Here is a 17,007-nt window from a genome sequence, read left to right on the forward strand (position 1 = left end):
GATGTGTCAGGATTTAAATGAGAAAATGAGATTTGTGTGTGTATAACAGCAATACACTGCCCCCATTCTAAAGGTCATGATATACAAACAGTTCAACAGTTAGGAAGAGGCCTTTTGGCAGAAAAATAAATGTATGTACAAAAGTATGTATGTATGTATGACTTCAATGACTTTAATGACTGTGGTGACTTCCGATCCCTGAAAAGAAGAAATATAAACCCCTTCACCCAGCGACCCCATCACCCAGCATTACCACAAATGATAATGAAATGAAATATCTGAATATATCTTAAAACATCTGGGCCTCACAGGAGTGGGGTTTCAATATCTGTAGAGTGACTATGAGTTTCATTGCTTTTCTAAACCAGGGGTAGAAGAAAGCGTAAATCAGTGGATTCAGACAGGAGTTAAAGTTCAACAACCAGGCCACAAATGCTGATACTGACGTATTGCTGGATGTATTCTGCCCCGAGAATGCTGGGTAATAGTATGGACAAAAACAGATGAGAAACACCACAACAACCACACCCAGGGTTCTAGCAGCTTTCCTTTCTGATTTCCTTGCCACCACAGTCCCCCCGGTGCCCTGGGTAGACACAGTTTGAGAAAGAATGTGGCGCGCCTGGGAAATAGCCACCACAAACACCCTCATGTAGAGAACAACCACCACTGTCACAGGGATTAAAAAGGTGATCGTCAGGTCAACAGCCCCTGAAATGTACCCAATGACTATTATACAGTCCCCCTGACACAAACTGTTCTTCCACGGCGCTATGAGATTCTCTTTCAGAATCAGACAGTTGTAAAGAATCGAGCACATCCAGCAGAGGCAGATGGAGATTTTAACCCTGCCGAGGGTAACTGTGGCAGGGTAACGCAGAGGGTTGCAGATGGCCACGTAACGGTCAACAGATATTAACAACATGTTCCCCACAGAGGCAGAGGTCAGGATGAAGTTCACACTGTAGGAGAGGGGACACGCATGGTAACCTAGGAACCAGCAAGTCCAGATGGAGTGGAGGCCTTCGATGGGCATTATCAGCAGGCCTATAAAGAAGTCAGAGCAGGCCAGGGAGAGCAGCACCAGGTTGGTTGGGGTGTAGAGTTGCCTGAAGTGGGTGATGGAGATGATGACGAGCAGGTTGAGGGCCACAGTGAGCAGTGCCACCAATGACAAAGCCGTGTAGAGCAGCATGGCCTCAGCTGGGGAACGCAGGGCCCTCCTGCAGGAGGTGTTGAAGAGCTGCGGGAAGCAGAGTTCTGTCGCCTCAGAAGTTTCCATTGTGCGGAGAGCACAGAGACTGATGGGAAAGGAGAGGCGAGGTGAAGAGGTGGGAGGTAGAGGAGAAGACAGCAACGAGACTCATCTGCGTGTCTTATTTATCTCATGCCAAATGTCCATCCTCCCCTTCTCCCTGTCATTGTCTTAACTCTGTCTTCATTTTCTCTCTACTGCCCCCTCCCTCTCTCTCACACTTTCTCCTCTTCCTAACTCCTCCCAAACCTTCCCTTTCCATGTCTACTTTTAACTCTATGATCCTATTCAGTAATCACAAAACTGGAAGCGAAAGAAGTGACTGTCGTGAGGAATAATTCAGCAAAATATAAAATCAAAAGGCTGCATTCCTCAATACAGAAAAACTCCACTTACTCTACATTCCAGCCTCCAAACAGAACAGGAATATGCAGGAAGCAACAGCAACTTGTGCCGTTATACTTGAGCGGCCTGAAATATTTTGGTTTCATTCATTCAAACATAAGCTCCAAGGTCGAAAAAATATTTTCACACGTTAGCGCTATAATTCATAACTACCATTTGCATTTTGAGGGGAAGAAATTAATTTACATTTAAGTTACATTTCCTCGTTTATAACCGTATAAAAACTACAATGCTCATTGCCACAGAAAACTCTGCAAGAAGCATTTCAGGTACAAAATAAAAGTCAATTTAAAGGGGACTTATTATTAAATGTGTCCCACCACAGCAAAACTTGCCATCTCACGCATTTCTAAAATCACGAGGAGCAACCAAATAAGTTGAAAAAACCTTTCTTGAAGGAAAATGAGATCTTTCCAGATTTGTGTTCCTTTGTGCTTTTATTTATCTCTCTGCGTATTTTCAAAACCAAAATATTCCTGTTAGATTAAATGGGGAAACACAGTTCACTTACCAGGCAGAGAACATCGCTGAATAACGCCGATCGATCGTTTTCTTTAAAGCAGGCTTCCAGGTGAAGATCATTCTTCCATATTCCATGTGATGTGAAGCCACAATGCGAAACCGTTTTGATAGAATTCCACCTTAAAATCGTACTACTTTAACACACACGTAGAAAAACCCTTCGCGTCACCCACCTACGTCACTTCCGTAAACAGGCGGTTAAAGCGCAGCATGGGGGTGTTTCGGTCTCACTTGTCTGTGAAAACTTTCTTCTCCGTATCGTTATGGATGAGGCGAAGCGGGTGGCGGAAGCTCTGAATCATATTTCGGATCTTAATCTGACCAGTGCGATGGATCCAAGTCAGTGTTAGCAGCGCGTAGTGGACTTCATTTTCCACGATGATAGTCAGTTCTCCCACGGTGACGTGGAGAACGACAGCGATGCTGAATCTGATATTACTCCGGCCTTGGAGAACATTTCAAACAGCGGATTTCAAACTTATTGTGACAATGAAACGGAATATTTTCAAGAACCACTGGAGGAGACCGGACGATACGTCCGTTGTTGTTACAACGGAAGAAGTTGATGACGTGATGAAGTCTGTCGAGGTTGGTGACAGATTTTCAGATTTTCGTTGGTTTGTCCGTACTTTTAAACTCAAAATAATTCCACTTTTATAAAACATGTATATTCTTACTCTTAAATAAAAGCATTTCTTTAAAAATCTAAATTAGTTGTGTTGTTGAGCTGTTCGTGATTGGCCCATTCAGCAGTATGTTAATTAGTCCTGAGGCTTTGTTTGTCCACCAACGCCATTTGCATCCTGGGAGCTGGCTGAATGAGCCTGGTTTGGGTAAAACTTTGGAGGTGATTATCTCAGAATCACAGTTTGCCACACCCTTGTCATTAACAAGTCATAGCTTTAAAAAATATTTGCCTGATTTGCACAAGTGACACGTTGTTTGGAAGCTCTGATTCTCCACTTTCAAATGATGCGGGAAAAGAAACAAACTCGAAAGCCACAAATGACCCTAAAGTACGCGGTGGGTCACAAATAGACGGTAGGCTGTGGTGCACGATTCAAAAAATCCCTGTGTGTGGTGTCCTGGTGAGTCGCGGTGCAGTGTCCGTGTCCCCACCAAGCTTGAAGCATGACAATGAAAGTCGGAACAAACTTTTAAATTTAGCCTTGTAGATCAAATATGAGAGAAGATTCGACCCGGGAACTTATACTCAAACTCTATCCTCCTCAGGAGGGTGGTTCCTCGCATTTAAACAGAGCGTCCGGAACACGATGGATATAGAGGCATGTTAGAATGGCTGGAATGTAAGAATAGGCCCCATTTGAGATTGATGCCAAAAAAAAAAGATGGGTAGAACACAATTGACACCTGAGAAGGTCACCTTACTGTACCTGCCTTTTTCCTGACATGAACTTCATGAGGTCCATGTGGCTTGAGGAATCTCTCCTCTCTTAACTGCCTTTGTGCAGCGTTCCATGGAACCATCGGGGGGGCATGAGCGGATTCTGTTATGGACCCAAGATACTGTACAGGAACAACCTTGATCTACTTGTTCCCATTGGAAATGAAGTCCAACATAAAAAACATTCTGTGTCAACATTGAAGAGAGTTACTGTATATGCTGGATTGCAATTCACTGACATTCATGGGCTGATTCACAAAAGGATTGCGCTGCATTTCAGCCGCTGAACCTGCGCATATGACACAAAAAGCAAGTGTCTAACCCACAAAGTCCCCTCAAACATGGCCGTCTCTAGCTTTTTAGGGGCCCTATGCAACATGTTGTTTGTGGGCCCATATTTTGTGAAGCCATTTTATATATATATATATATATATATATATTTATGTGTGTGTGTGTGTGTATATTTATATAGTGCGTATATATTGTATATAGATATTGTGTATAGATATTTGTGTGTATTATACTGCATTTGCTTTGCTTGAACTCCTTGAAATATAATAGTTTTTAAAAAGTACTTGACAGTCCTTGAATTTCATTTTGCAATGCAAAGATGAACCCTGGTTATGAAAAAATAAATAAAACCACGAAAATCAAAGACCGAAATTGATGAAATTGAAAAACCATCTTTGATGCTCCTCCCATCTACTCTGTTTCCAAGGCTATTGTTCAGAAGTCATTTTTGTCACGTTAGGACGTATTACAGATTGGTCCGAACTCTCTGCATATACAACATTGTCATTGACAATCACTGAGCTCCTTTCTGTGGAGCAGCCTGGTCAGTATGGTGACTGTTTTTTACGTTTAATTTACAGTAAGTTACTCTATTCAAATTTTAACATTTCAGCTCCAACTAACGCAGCCACAGATAAGGTTGCATCATGCGCGCCGAGGGCTACATCATGTGTTTAATGAATGAATGACCATGTTTTTCTAACACCTCTTCATGGGTAGAAGTCTCAGTGGGCAGACACTATCACAGCGATGACTGAAGGAGGTGTGAACAGATTCCTCTGGTGGACAGAAACAACACGGTCTTCAGACATAATGATGTGTTTGTTTTGAAACGTTTGGATGGGGGAATACGGTCTCAGAGGCTTTTTGGAGTCTGCGTGTGTGTGAGTGTGAGTGTGTGAGTGTGTGAGTGTGTGTGGGTGTGGGTGTGTGTGTGTGTGTGTGTGTGTGTGTGTCTGTGTGTGTGTGTGTGTGTGTGTGTGTGTGTGTGTTTTTTTATTCCTCTACGCCGGCGACAGCTGTGGCCGGAGGCATTGTTTTCAGGTTATCCGTCCGTCCATTCCATTCTTGTGAACACGTTGAAGGAATTTCTTCAAATTTGGCACAAACTTCCACTTGGACCCAAGGATGAACCGAGTAGAATTTGGTGGTAAAATGTTGAAGTCACTGTGACATCTTTTTGGCAATAACTCAAGAATTCTCCCTTGTAAGTCGCTTTGGATAAAAGCGTCTGCGAAATGACTAAATGTAATGTAATGTAAAGAATTAATACGCTATTTATGACAAAAATTCACACAAACGTCTGATACGATAAAATGATGAAGCGATGACAATATTTAAAAGGTCAAAGGTCAACTTCACGGTGACATGTTCTGCAACAACACTTTTCTGGCCATTACTCAACACCATAACTCAGGAACAGAAGGGGAGATTGTGACCATGTTTCACATTTGGTCGGATACTGAATTGGTGACCTTAATCTTGGGTGCCCACCTTGAAACTGTGTTGTATACGGTAGATCTTCTGTGCTGAAGTGTGTGAAGCATCCCTGTTTCACAATGTGTAGCTTCTTTGCAGCAACATCCATATTTGAAGCTTTGTCTCCTGTCATGTCAGAAGAAATTTATACTCATGAGCTGGGCATTTACCCTACGCTTTATGCGCTCTAGCCAGAGTTCCCATACCAAAATCTTGACTTGGGTACCGAACCAGCTTTGCTTTGGTACCGCGGTATCGATACCAAATCGATACCGCGCTCAATGACTGATGACCAAAATATTTTCAATGAAAAATGAACATAAAAACATAAAACTTAACGTATCTTTGAAAAGATGGTCAATTGGGTCAGTGGTCAATGGTTAATTTGACATGTATCTATGCACCTAATACTATGCAGCTTCAGTAATAAATCCAGGTGTTTTTAGTCTTCACAGTGATATGACACTCCCCAACAATATTAGAAATAATTTGCTTGCAATGACATAAAAGTAAAGAGACCGTACACCTTTACTACTAATGCAATTTGTACTGAAAGCCACACATTCCAGTGTAAAATGCGCACAACATTTTTCAAAAAAATATTAAATTTCTGCTGAACACTGCACTACAAGATTTTTATAACCAATAATTTCCAAAAAAAATTGGCAATCGCAATTGGCCATGAAAAATCCTGATCGGTGCCGCACTAATATTCAACAAGTTTGCGAGGGAAGTAATGTTTTTTCGTGATCTACTTGAATCAGAAACACACGTTCGATACATTAAAAGGAAGATTAAAAGCGCATTGGACACTGGACTGGACAGGGACGGGGCATTGTCGCGGCAATGTTACTGCTTCCTAAAATTTGAAATAAAGAATATAAGAGAGGAATGGTTGCCTACATATTCATTACATAATGAGGCACTTCCAAAGTTGCCAAAGTATTTTTGGTGTGTGTGATATTACCACGAGTATGGCCGTAACAGGCATGCATGTTTTTTTGCATGTGTCCTTTTTACATTGATTGTGAATGTTTCCTCACTTTATATGTGGGTGTAATTGTTTTAAGTGTGGGTGATGTAGATTAACTTTACTTGTACAACTTTACTTATACAATGTTTTGCTGAATCATGAGTGTAGAGAATTAACTATTTAATTTTTAGAATAGATGTCGGCTAGCTACTTTCATAATTTCATAATGGTGAGTACAGTACAATAAGATGACAGGTGATAAACACGGCAGATCATCATTTTTTTACAACACTGCCCATCACACCAGTCCACCGGTAATGTGCCGTGACCTCTCTGACCCCTCGTTGGTCTCGTGGCATAATGAGAGGTTCCGGGTTCAAATGTTTCTTCTTGAATCGCAAAATACTGTAAATGCCAGACGACATCATCACGTTTCAGCACCTCCAGACTGCAGAGGTGCAACACTATGCTCTTTGGACTTTGAATCCATTGATCCGGGTTCAACTCTCGGTGGAGCCTGTTTAGTGGTCATTTAAAAGTTTTCTGAAACAGCGGTGTCCTTAAAGGAAACCCTTGCACATACCGTACAGCTGTTGAGTCATGAGGTCCCCTTAATTGTCCAAATAGTAAAATATCATTGTACAGTTCATGGTCATTTGCTTGTTATTCTGATGATATTTTAATATATATCACGGCGCCCAAAATGTTAAGACACTTAATAGTTTCATGTGTTGCTGTATTTGGTGCAAGTTGCAAGTTAAACTCAACACAGGCTCTGTTTAAATAAAGCAATTTAATGTCTTTATGCAAATGATACCACAAGAATTTCTTTAAAGGACTGTACATTTCATGCTTTTCTATTTGTTTTTTATTTTTCTATTTGCATTATGTCAATACATCCTGAGTCTTCTGTGGTAAATCCTTGATTCTGTAATTGTGCCCCACAAGGTGGACATGAGTAGGACATTTAAACAGCCCTTTCCCATATTTTTTATTTTTTATTTGTTAATTTTTTTCTCTCATCATTTTTCATTACTGGTAATGCTTATTTCTTACGGCCAGATGTTGAAGGCAGTGTGGAAGTGCTTTAACCTCCAGTTCAGCTATTGGCCACAAGATTCAAGAGGTTTATTTCAGACTCAATGTCAAGTCAATGGAAAATAAAAAAAGAACTTCTTAATAGAAATACTGAATCAATATGGTTTTCCACTCGATTTAGGGTCTCGATATTTGAGTCAACTTCTTCGGATGGGTGATTGCTTGTTATTTTGAATATTATTGAAATATATTGTGCCATGAAGAGGACATTAAGGCAGAAAGGGGGGTTTGGGGCTGTACATCCCTCGATTGACAGATCCCTCATTGGTGTTCAATCAAGGTTGGTGTGTTTATTCCTCCCTCTGTGTGTAGCATGCAGTACTGCATACTGTATCGTTGTTCTGGGTTACTGCATACTGCGCTGTATTGCTGTTCTGCTCGGTGTTACTGTATTGCTGTGTCGTACTGTTGTATACTGTACTGTATATCTCCATACTCACTTTATCCACATGCACTTTACTGCACATATCTGTATATACAAATAGCCTATGCCATATACATAACTCTATTCCCTTCACTTCTATTTTGCACCCCCACTCTGTATAACCTTTTCAGTCTTATTTTATCTTTATTTTATTTATATTATTCTCTTCACTTCCACATTACGTTTTAGGAATCAGTTCGTTTCAGTTAGTTGCTAGGTAGGAATGAGGTTTGCTATTATGTTCGGTTTGGTAACTATTGTGCATAATCTCCGGGTGCGTTGCAAAGACATTTCACTAAATATATGTATGACAGTATGTACAGTATATGTATGTGACAAATAAACCTCTTGAATCTTAAAATCTTAAATGTTAGACTACAGCTATGTTATATACAGTACACTCCAGAAACTCTGCTATCCGGTTTATTACAAAAGCCCCTTTTAAAAGACACCACTCCACTCTAGTCGTACCTCTCCGTCAACCGTCCACCCTTAATCACCCGTCGTAATATTCACTGGCTCATCTACAAAAGCCTCCTTGGTCCGTCCTCTCTCCTACCTGTGTCAGTCCCCTGCGTCAGGTGTGATCAGTGTACTCACCCCCGTGAACTTTGACACACAACATCCAGTTGTTTATAAACGGCTCGCTACCTACTGGGCACTACTTTGCAAAAACACGCTCAGGAATATTGCCATCGGAGCCAAAGAACACAGATTTTCAACCGACAAACGCCTGGCGTGCCGCACGGCACGGTCACACCGAGCAGATCTTGATGCTGTCAGTGCTGGAGCTGAACTGCCCGAGCGCAAAGTCCAGGCCCACCCCCACGCCGCTGCCCACCCCGAAGGCCGCATAGAGGGGCTGCGTGAAGTTGCCGCGGAAGGTGTGCAGGTGGGTCATGCTGTCGGCCACGCTGTAGAAGGCGAGCGTCCCCTCGGACAGGTCCAGGAAGACTCCCAGGCGAGGGGAGTAGGTGACGGGAATGTCTCGCTTCTGGTTGTCGTGCATGGCCGAGCAGCAGGTGTCCGACAGCTCCAAGCTCCAGGACTGTGCGTTGTAGCCCAGGCCCGCCCGAGCGTCCGACCCCTTCCTGGTCAGGGCCCCGTAGACCACACCCAGGGAGGAGCCTCGGCCCCTCCACTCCACCTCCCAGTAGCAGCGCTGGGCATACAGGGGGCTCTGGCACATCACCTGGGTCCAACCGTCGAAGCGCTGCGGGAGGTCGGCGTAGGGTTGTGCTGCCGCCTGCAGGGTGGCCTTGGTGTTGCCCTCAGAGAGAGCCAGCCGTCGGTGGGCCGTATTGGGGTCAAGAATCAGGTTCACTGAGTCTGGGAAAAACAAAAATTGGAAGGTACCGTGTCATATAAATAATGTGATATGAATAAAAATATATACTAGCGGCACTACACTGGTATAGGATCACTTCACTGTACTATGAGCTTCATAGCCATATCCATTCCCTCGACACATTTGCCGTACGATGATTATGCATTTCTTATAATTTCTTCTTGTAATGCACTAGTCAGCCTCGTAAAATTTCTCGTAGGTGCAACCTTTCACCACTTGTGAAGTAAAGTTCATGCAATTTCTTACACTGTCATGTTTTTTGTTTTTTTTACATGATTTACAACAACGGTGGTTCAATGTTTATGGAATGGAATGGAATACTGTGTATACTGTCATGTTAGTGTACTGTATGTATAAAAATATATTATGTGTAGCAACGGCAGTTATGACTGTACACTACAACAAATTCTGCATCAGATTGTATCACGCATTTACTTCGGGGATCAATATTGACATTGTTTACTGTGCTCAGGTTACGTGTAGATACTCACACTGTAGGAACTCCTCTCGGGTCCTTGGCTCCGGGGCCTTGATGCTATCGAGGTTGATCTCCCTCACTGTTAAAAGTCACACTTAGGGTCAGACTCTCTTAAATATGAATTGCTACCTCCTTAACCAGGATGATAAATGTAAAAAAATATATAAATGACTAAGTATTAAAGAAAAAAAAAAGAAAGAAAAGAAAGAATGGTATATCAGCTCACGTGTTGGGAAAGCAGGCGTGTGATTGATGGAGTCTGGTGGTGGCAAGTCCAAGAAGAGGCTTGGGTTAACTGTCCGGGGAGAAGGAAATAATAGTCACCTAACTAGTCAAACACAGTGATCCATGCACACATGATTTTTCACCATGAACGTGCTTAGTTAGGAACCGCATTGAGAGACAGTCCTGACGGACCGCCGCTTTACCGTCTGGTGGAGTTTCAGCCAGAGCAGCCATCCCCCCTGTTGAGTGAAACAAATTAAATATGAAATATTAATTAAAAATATTATGAGGCACAAACTTTATTACTATGTTATATTGGCTACAGAATTGGCTGTTCAGGAATTGACAGGTCCCCTGAATGTTTGAGAATATGTACAAGAAGAAGCTCAGATACATTTTAGTTGAAGTATCCCGACTCAAAGGGCTGTGATGGGCTGCAAGGTCGCTTTTCACGTTAGTTCTTACTTACGCAAAAAGTACTTACGAATTGTCAGCCAACAATCACCTGACGGTTTTTAATATAATATTTATATTTATTATGAATATACTATTTATATATTATTTTATCTATTATTTTATTTCCAGGCAACTGGCAACAGGGTCATTACCAAAACGTAAATATGTATGAGGATAATTTCATCCATTTTTTAAAATATCTCCACTCTCTAATCTCAAGTGTGGATTTACATGGGTTTCCACCCCCTAATGGTGGATTGCTGAGAGTGGCGGGGGCCGGGGGGGATGTGGCCTGGGCGTTGCCACGGCGATGGGAGCGGAAGAGGCTGCTGATGGACGTCATCCGGCTGAAGCCTGACAAAAGCCAAGAGAAGATCAGAACAAATGAGGTAAGACATTCCGTTTTTTTTATTGATCCTTTTTTCATAATAAATCATACAAGGTAAAAAAATGTATATATATATAAAACGAGAATAATAAGTTATAGGTCTATAATAATTCTGATGCTAGCTTTCAAAACATAATTTTAACAGTAAGAGAACTATACATACTCTTAACTTACTTGACTAAGATTTTGCACATGCCTCTATGCAGCACATACACTGTATAACGTTGTGGAAATACACAATGTGATTGATGATAAACATATCTAAAGAATAAAGCAGAGTGATTGTTTTTTTTTTTTACAATCAACTATCAACTGTTTGGATTGATCCTGTACCTCCAGTCGATGCTGGTGTCAGGGTCTGGGTCGGAGCTGGGACCTCTGCTGGGCTTGGAGGCGTGGCGGTGGCGGCCGGGAGGGCCTGGTTCTGGTTGGGACGGTTCCACAGGGAATGGGACTGGGACTCTCTGCGACTAGGAGTGGGACTGTGGGTTTCCCTGCCTGTTGGAGAGACGCAGAAGAGTGAGCGGACCCAATTGAATCAGCGAGCTTTGGATGAGCTGCGTTTCCCATTGAGCCCCTTGATACGTACACCAGGGCTCTTTGATGATTTAATGTACAGTGCATTTACCACTGCATTTCATCCATTTAATGTACACGTATTGCCTGCTGCAATACATCAATTCCATGCATTTTTGACAAATAAATCGATTTTAGGTTCCAAAAGGGTTTATTTGGGGTTAAAATGGTACTTATGATTAGCCAAACTGCCTTTGGACAAAGAATCTATACAGTTAGTCAGAAATCCTCGAACTCAAAACTTTACTAGAAGTGTGTGGATGTGTGTGAGTGTGTGTGTGTGTGTGTGGGGGGGGGGGGTACATTGTGTTTCATTTTCATTACTTTTGATCGATTCAAATCTGATCAATTCAAATTTGATCGATTTAAACAGTCTTGGAATCATAATCAGAATGAGTTTATTCAGCCCAGTACATCTTCTCAAGCATTTTGTCATGGTGGGGATTGGTGTGTTTCTCTACAAAACAATTATCATTTCAAAACAATCCATAAAATTAAATTATATCTAAAATATGAATAATAATAATATTAAAAAATAAATAAAATTAGCCAAAAAAATACTGAATATAAATATCCACATATAAAAATACATACAGAATATACAAAATGCGATTCTATGCACAGGATGAATTATTGGTATGGGTATATAGTGTATGAATTATAAACGACTACTATGTACTGACTAAATTGTTACAGCGTCTGTGGTGTTATAACAAGTGTTATTTCACTATATTACATCTGGAATACCTTCACACCCTGTTCACTATTGAATGGGTGGAACGTGCGCCGCTGGTCCCTTCGAAAGGACACACAGCAGGAACAATCATGAGGAAACGTCCAGGACGACAGGCCATCACGTCATCATCAGGAAGTGTCTGACGTCTGACCCATTTTTCTTCCTTTTTTTTTTTTTTTACCTGAGTCTCTGTCCACTCTTTTCTGCCTGTCTTGGGGCCTGGGTGAATTGGAGCTTCTTCTGTCTAGGAAAGGAATGAAGAGATCATTTTAACCGCTTTGAATCACCTCGGCAAGATCATGATCCTTTCAGGGAGCGGCGGAGTTTGTTGTTAAACTAACTTTTTAAATCAACTAATGGTGCAAAATGCCTTTGCCGTAGAGGAAAACTCTCAACTCTGGAACTGCCTGCCTGAAAATCTGTGGCTCGCGGTCTCAGTCGTCGCTCACTTCTTCAAACCTTTGCGTAGGTTTTTTAAGAACGTATTCAGATTTTCTCAATCTTTACTTTATACTTACCATGCGGTGCGTCCCGACTCCTGACATCTCGAGACCTGACACCAATTCCTACGGTAAAATGAAAATGAGCATTTTGACGTCCAGTAATAAAAAAAAAAAAGGTCCTATTTTGTGGTTGAGAGAATGAATGACAATCTTCATAATAAAAAATAATAATAATTTTGGTGTCAAATGCAGTACCCAATGGTCTCCGTTCATGGCCTCGTAACCCGACTGATAGGCTGTTTGCGCCTGCCATAGAAGACACAGAATGAATTAAATTGATAGTAAAGGAAACCAACAGTATAATAGGCTGGTAGTATAATAAATAAGGTATAATAATAATGTAATAACGATAATAATAAAGTACAAAGAGTGGCACGTACCCTGCGGGCGGCTGGTGGCATTGCGGACGCCCAAACCGGAGAACACTGTCAGATCAGCAGATTAACAAGGGTTTTCAAACTAGGTTTCCATTTCTGTACGGTTTAACTTAGTTTAGCAGACAAACCTGTTACACCAGGTCCATCTTGAAGCCTGCTTCACACTGAACACCACAAGCAACAGGTACAAAGCGGGATTCATTCCTGTGGGACGCGATGCGCTGCCAATTTCCGTGTCCAATCGAGGCTTTGTAGTGATTTGTAGTGAATTGTGTGTGTTCTTTATTTTTCTCGCACTTTGCAAACGCTATATAAAGGGAGTTTTAAGCTCTCATTCATGGCACATGGCGAATGTCCAGCTGAGTGAACTACTGGCTGACACGTTTTGGGATGCAAAACCCTTGCGTTCCTATTGTGTTCATCCAACTGCCACAAGGGGGAGGATCCCACTGTCGGATGCGATTACGCATTCGATGCGAAGCCGGCTTAAGAGTCTATTTGCAGAATTGTAAGAGAAAAAATTCTGAATTCCAAGAATAAAGAACTCAGTCATTTTCTCCACATGGCCCGAATCCTTTTCCATAACTATCTTCCATAACTAACTGCAATGCCGAAACCCAAAATGGTGGAAGGTTGAATAGAATAATGGAAAAAAAAACTACTCACATTTCAGAATCCCGCCTTTAGGTGCATTCGTGCTCGCTGGCATGACATGAGAGAGAGAGAGAGACGGAGAGTTTAATTCAAACTTGCATGAAGGCTAAAGAACTCACTCTCTGCATCGATTTCAAAAAGAAAATGATTGTATCTCACCACCGCTGTCTCCCAAAGTGAACGGGGCTGTGTCGTGGACTGAAAGGAAGAAGCAGTCAGCAATGAAATGGATATTGAAACACCTCGCACGGACAAACAGTGACCGTGCTTGGGAGCGTGCGGACCTTGTTTGGCGATCTTGTCCAGCTCCTGGTTGCAGAGATCCTCCACGCGCTCCCTCAGGTCCAAGATGGCGTCTCGCACAGGCTCGTACGATGCGCCGGGGTTCACCTGAATGCCGGCCAGCTCCTCGGCCTCCAGAGGGCTGCACATGGCCTCGCACGTCTCCAAAGACATGGAAGTGTTAGACAGCTGCTGTATATGATTTCAAATTGGTTGACGCTTCAGCCATGCCGTTTCCTAATTCTTTGGTTTGTTGTAAGTGGCGATTTTATTTTCTTGTTTATGTGATTTGTTTTTGTTTATGTGATTCATATTTGTTTATGTGATGTAAGGTGTCTTTAAGTGACTTGAAAAGCGCTATACAAGTAAAATGTATTATTATTATTATTGTTATTATTATTATTATTATTATTATTAGAAATCTTATCATTGGATCATTGTTTATTTGATTTGTTGTTTATTGTTTATCAGTAGGTTTTGTTGTTTATTGTCCATTGTTTATCTATGGCGTTAGGTTTATTGCAATTGCATGTTGCTATTTTCTTTTTTCTGTTTTTATTCTTATTGCCTTCTTATTATTGCTTTTTTTGGCCTATTTTTTACTATCTATCTATCTATCTATCTATCTATCTATCTATCTATCTATCTATCTATCTATCTATCTATCTATCCGTCTAGCCATCTATCTACGTTTCCCATATAAAAAAAAGCTCTTTGAATCTAATTAAGAGAACAACATACAGAGAATGTCCTGTCACTTGGCTCTTTGATGGAACTAACACCCCGACTAGCTCACTGTTAGTCAATTTGTGTGTGTGTGTGTGTGTGTGTGTGTGTGTGTGTGTGTGTGTGTGTGTGTGTGAGAGAGAGAGAGAGAGAAGGGGGGGGAAGCATATACTGTATGTGTGAGAGAGAAATATTTTCTCTCCATCCATCCATCCATCTTTCTATCCATCCATCCATATCTCACAATCAATCCCTTGTTTTGACCACCACAGCCCAGCCAGAGCCTCTGCTCCTCACCTGCAGGTAGTGGATGTGGTCCTCACAGCGAGCCAGGTCCTTCATCTCGTTGTCCCTCTTCCTGCGCTCCTTGATCTCGGCCTCCAGCTCGCCCGTCACCTCCTTTGCTTCGGCCGTCCTCTCCTGGCTCGCCTGCTCCAGCAGCTCCTTCAGGAGCTCCTGGAGCCTCTCCACCGAGCGCTGCAGCTCCAACAGCACGGAATCCGAGTCGCCGCACACGCGGTCGGCTGAGCGCTACGGGAACCCAATCAGAGCGTAAAGCTTGTGTATGAATAACGTTTTATGTTTGACTCACCTGTCTGAAGGTTGCTCCCTTTTATCAGTGGAGGAAACTGGTTGAGCAACCAGCTTGTTGCCAAATCTCATGCTTATCCTATTGAGCTACTAAGCGTTTTTCAATCTTGAAAGGGAACGGCTGGCCCCGACTGAGGTGGTGAGGGTTACCGAAATCCTAAACAGGTTTCCTCGCACTAAGAGATTTGTTTGACATTCATTTTCGCTATGTTGGGTGTTTTCGTGTGCCTTGTGTTTAGTGTGGTTAACCTTACAAACTAGGGGTTGCATATACTGCTGAAAAGCCATTTAAGATCATTTGAATTAAAAAAAAAAAAGAGCCTGCCTGCCAGCTGTCCAACTTGTAAAAGAAACAACTCAGACAGACCTAATTTAAAAGGGATTTGCAAGCACATGCAATTGTGAACATAACAGCTACAAATTTGGAATCCTTAGCAGCAGGAAATTAAGTTTCAGCCTTAAATGAAAAAAATAAAATAAAATCAAGAATATTTGATTAAGGCCAAATGTTAACCCACCTTCATGGTCTCCATCATCTTCTTCAACTCTTTTAACTCGTGCTCTCTCCGTTTCAGCTTCTGGTGATTCTCTGCCTGAATCTCTGACAGAACTTTCTACAAGAGGGCACAAGCCGGCAGATAAACACTGAGTCTTATCCAGGTTGTAGGATGTTCATCAGTTGCTCACTTTAATAATACATGCTCTCAGTAATCTATCAAAGTCACGTTGAAACAACTGCTGTGTGTGTGTGTGTGTGTGTGTGTGTGTGTGTGTGTGTGTGTGTGTGTGTGTGTGTGTGTGTGTGTGTGTGTGTGTGTGTGTGTGTGTGTGTGTGTGTGTGTGTGTGTGTGTGTGTAGTCCATGTGATGTTATGTTGTAATTTCTCATATGCCCATCTTTATGCTTTATGTTTCGGCTGTAGGCTACAATGACTATAGGCTACGCCAACTATCATGATGACCACTGGTCAAGGACCCAGGACTCCCTCATAGCGTATGCCACGCCGTATCTACCCCATTCATATAGTGATACAATATTCTGTCACCACATAAAACACTGCTGTATTGCGTCCTTCGTGAGGTTACACAGTAGTTATGGCGTCCCCCCCATCAAGGCCTGTGCAGACGTTCACTTCCCCTACCTGTCTCTCCATGCGCTCGGCCTTGGTGGACACACACTCGTGCCCTTTGTGCTGGTTGCTGTTGCAGAGCCAGCAGACAAACACTTTGCACTGGCGGCAGTAGAACTCCTGCAGGTACTTGTGCTCGGTGCAGATCTTCTCGGCCAGCTGGCCCGTGGGCACTATCAGCTCGTGCTGCTTCATCGCGGGCTGGCTCTGATGAGTCTTCAGATGGGCCTCGCAGTACGAGCTCATGCACACCAGGCAGCTCTTCACCGCCGCCTTCTTCTCCCCCTGGCACATGTCACACAGCACAGCCCAACGGGGCAGCCGCCGCGAGCCCTTGGACTTGGATGCCGGAACAGAAACCGTCGACCGGCCACTGCGGAGGGAATCCCGCACGTCCGACTTGAGAGCCGCTTTGCGGACCTGCTCCACGGCCTCAGCCAGCATGGTGTTCCGGGACAGGGAGGGCTTCGGGCAGAAGATCTTACGACACTGGGGGCAGCTGTACTCTCCCTTGGCGTCATCCTTGCTCCAGAAGTCCTTGATACAGTCCATGCAGTAGCTGTGGCCGCAGGGGATGGTGACAGGGTCGTTGGGGAGATCCAGGCACACCGGGCAGTTGAACTGCTCCTCCGTCCAAAGCTTAGTGCTCATCCTAAAGCCGCTGTGTCAGATGAACAGTCGGAGGA

At 42.8% G+C, this 17,007-nt stretch overlaps 2 protein-coding genes and 1 long non-coding RNA gene across 3 annotated transcripts; all 3 read right to left on the minus strand.

The window, feature by feature from the left end:
- Positions 1 to 289: 289 nt before the first annotated feature.
- On the minus strand, positions 290 to 1,282 carry LOC307247756 (trace amine-associated receptor 13c-like; the record flags this gene model as incomplete). Its single annotated transcript, XM_080023878.1, has 1 exon — positions 290 to 1,282. The coding sequence occupies one exon, from the start codon at positions 1,280 to 1,282 to the stop codon at positions 290 to 292; it is 993 nt and encodes a 330-aa protein (XP_079880004.1).
- A 7,324-nt stretch (positions 1,283 to 8,606) lies between these two features.
- Positions 8,607 to 16,972, minus strand: trim25l (tripartite motif containing 25, like; the record flags this gene model as incomplete). Its single annotated transcript, XM_080023879.1, has 12 exons — positions 8,607 to 9,181; positions 9,692 to 9,757; positions 9,905 to 9,973; positions 10,107 to 10,142; positions 10,591 to 10,713; positions 11,081 to 11,171; positions 12,758 to 12,808; positions 12,943 to 12,953; positions 13,878 to 14,037; positions 14,899 to 15,132; positions 15,711 to 15,806; positions 16,334 to 16,972. 12 exons carry the CDS (start codon positions 16,970 to 16,972, stop codon positions 8,607 to 8,609), a joined length of 2,151 nt encoding a protein of 716 aa, XP_079880005.1.
- Positions 11,177 to 12,596, minus strand: LOC307246059. Its single transcript, XR_013844692.1, has 3 exons — positions 12,578 to 12,596; positions 12,241 to 12,303; positions 11,177 to 11,245 (listed from the first exon to the last, which is right to left on the minus strand). It is a non-coding gene; the product is annotated as an uncharacterized lncRNA (long non-coding RNA).
- Positions 16,973 to 17,007: the final 35 nt, after the last annotated feature.

Source organism: Zeus faber, assembly GCF_960531495.2.
Source record: "Zeus faber genome assembly, chromosome: 2".
In the NCBI taxonomy this organism is placed as follows: domain Eukaryota; kingdom Metazoa; phylum Chordata; class Actinopteri; order Zeiformes; family Zeidae; genus Zeus; species Zeus faber.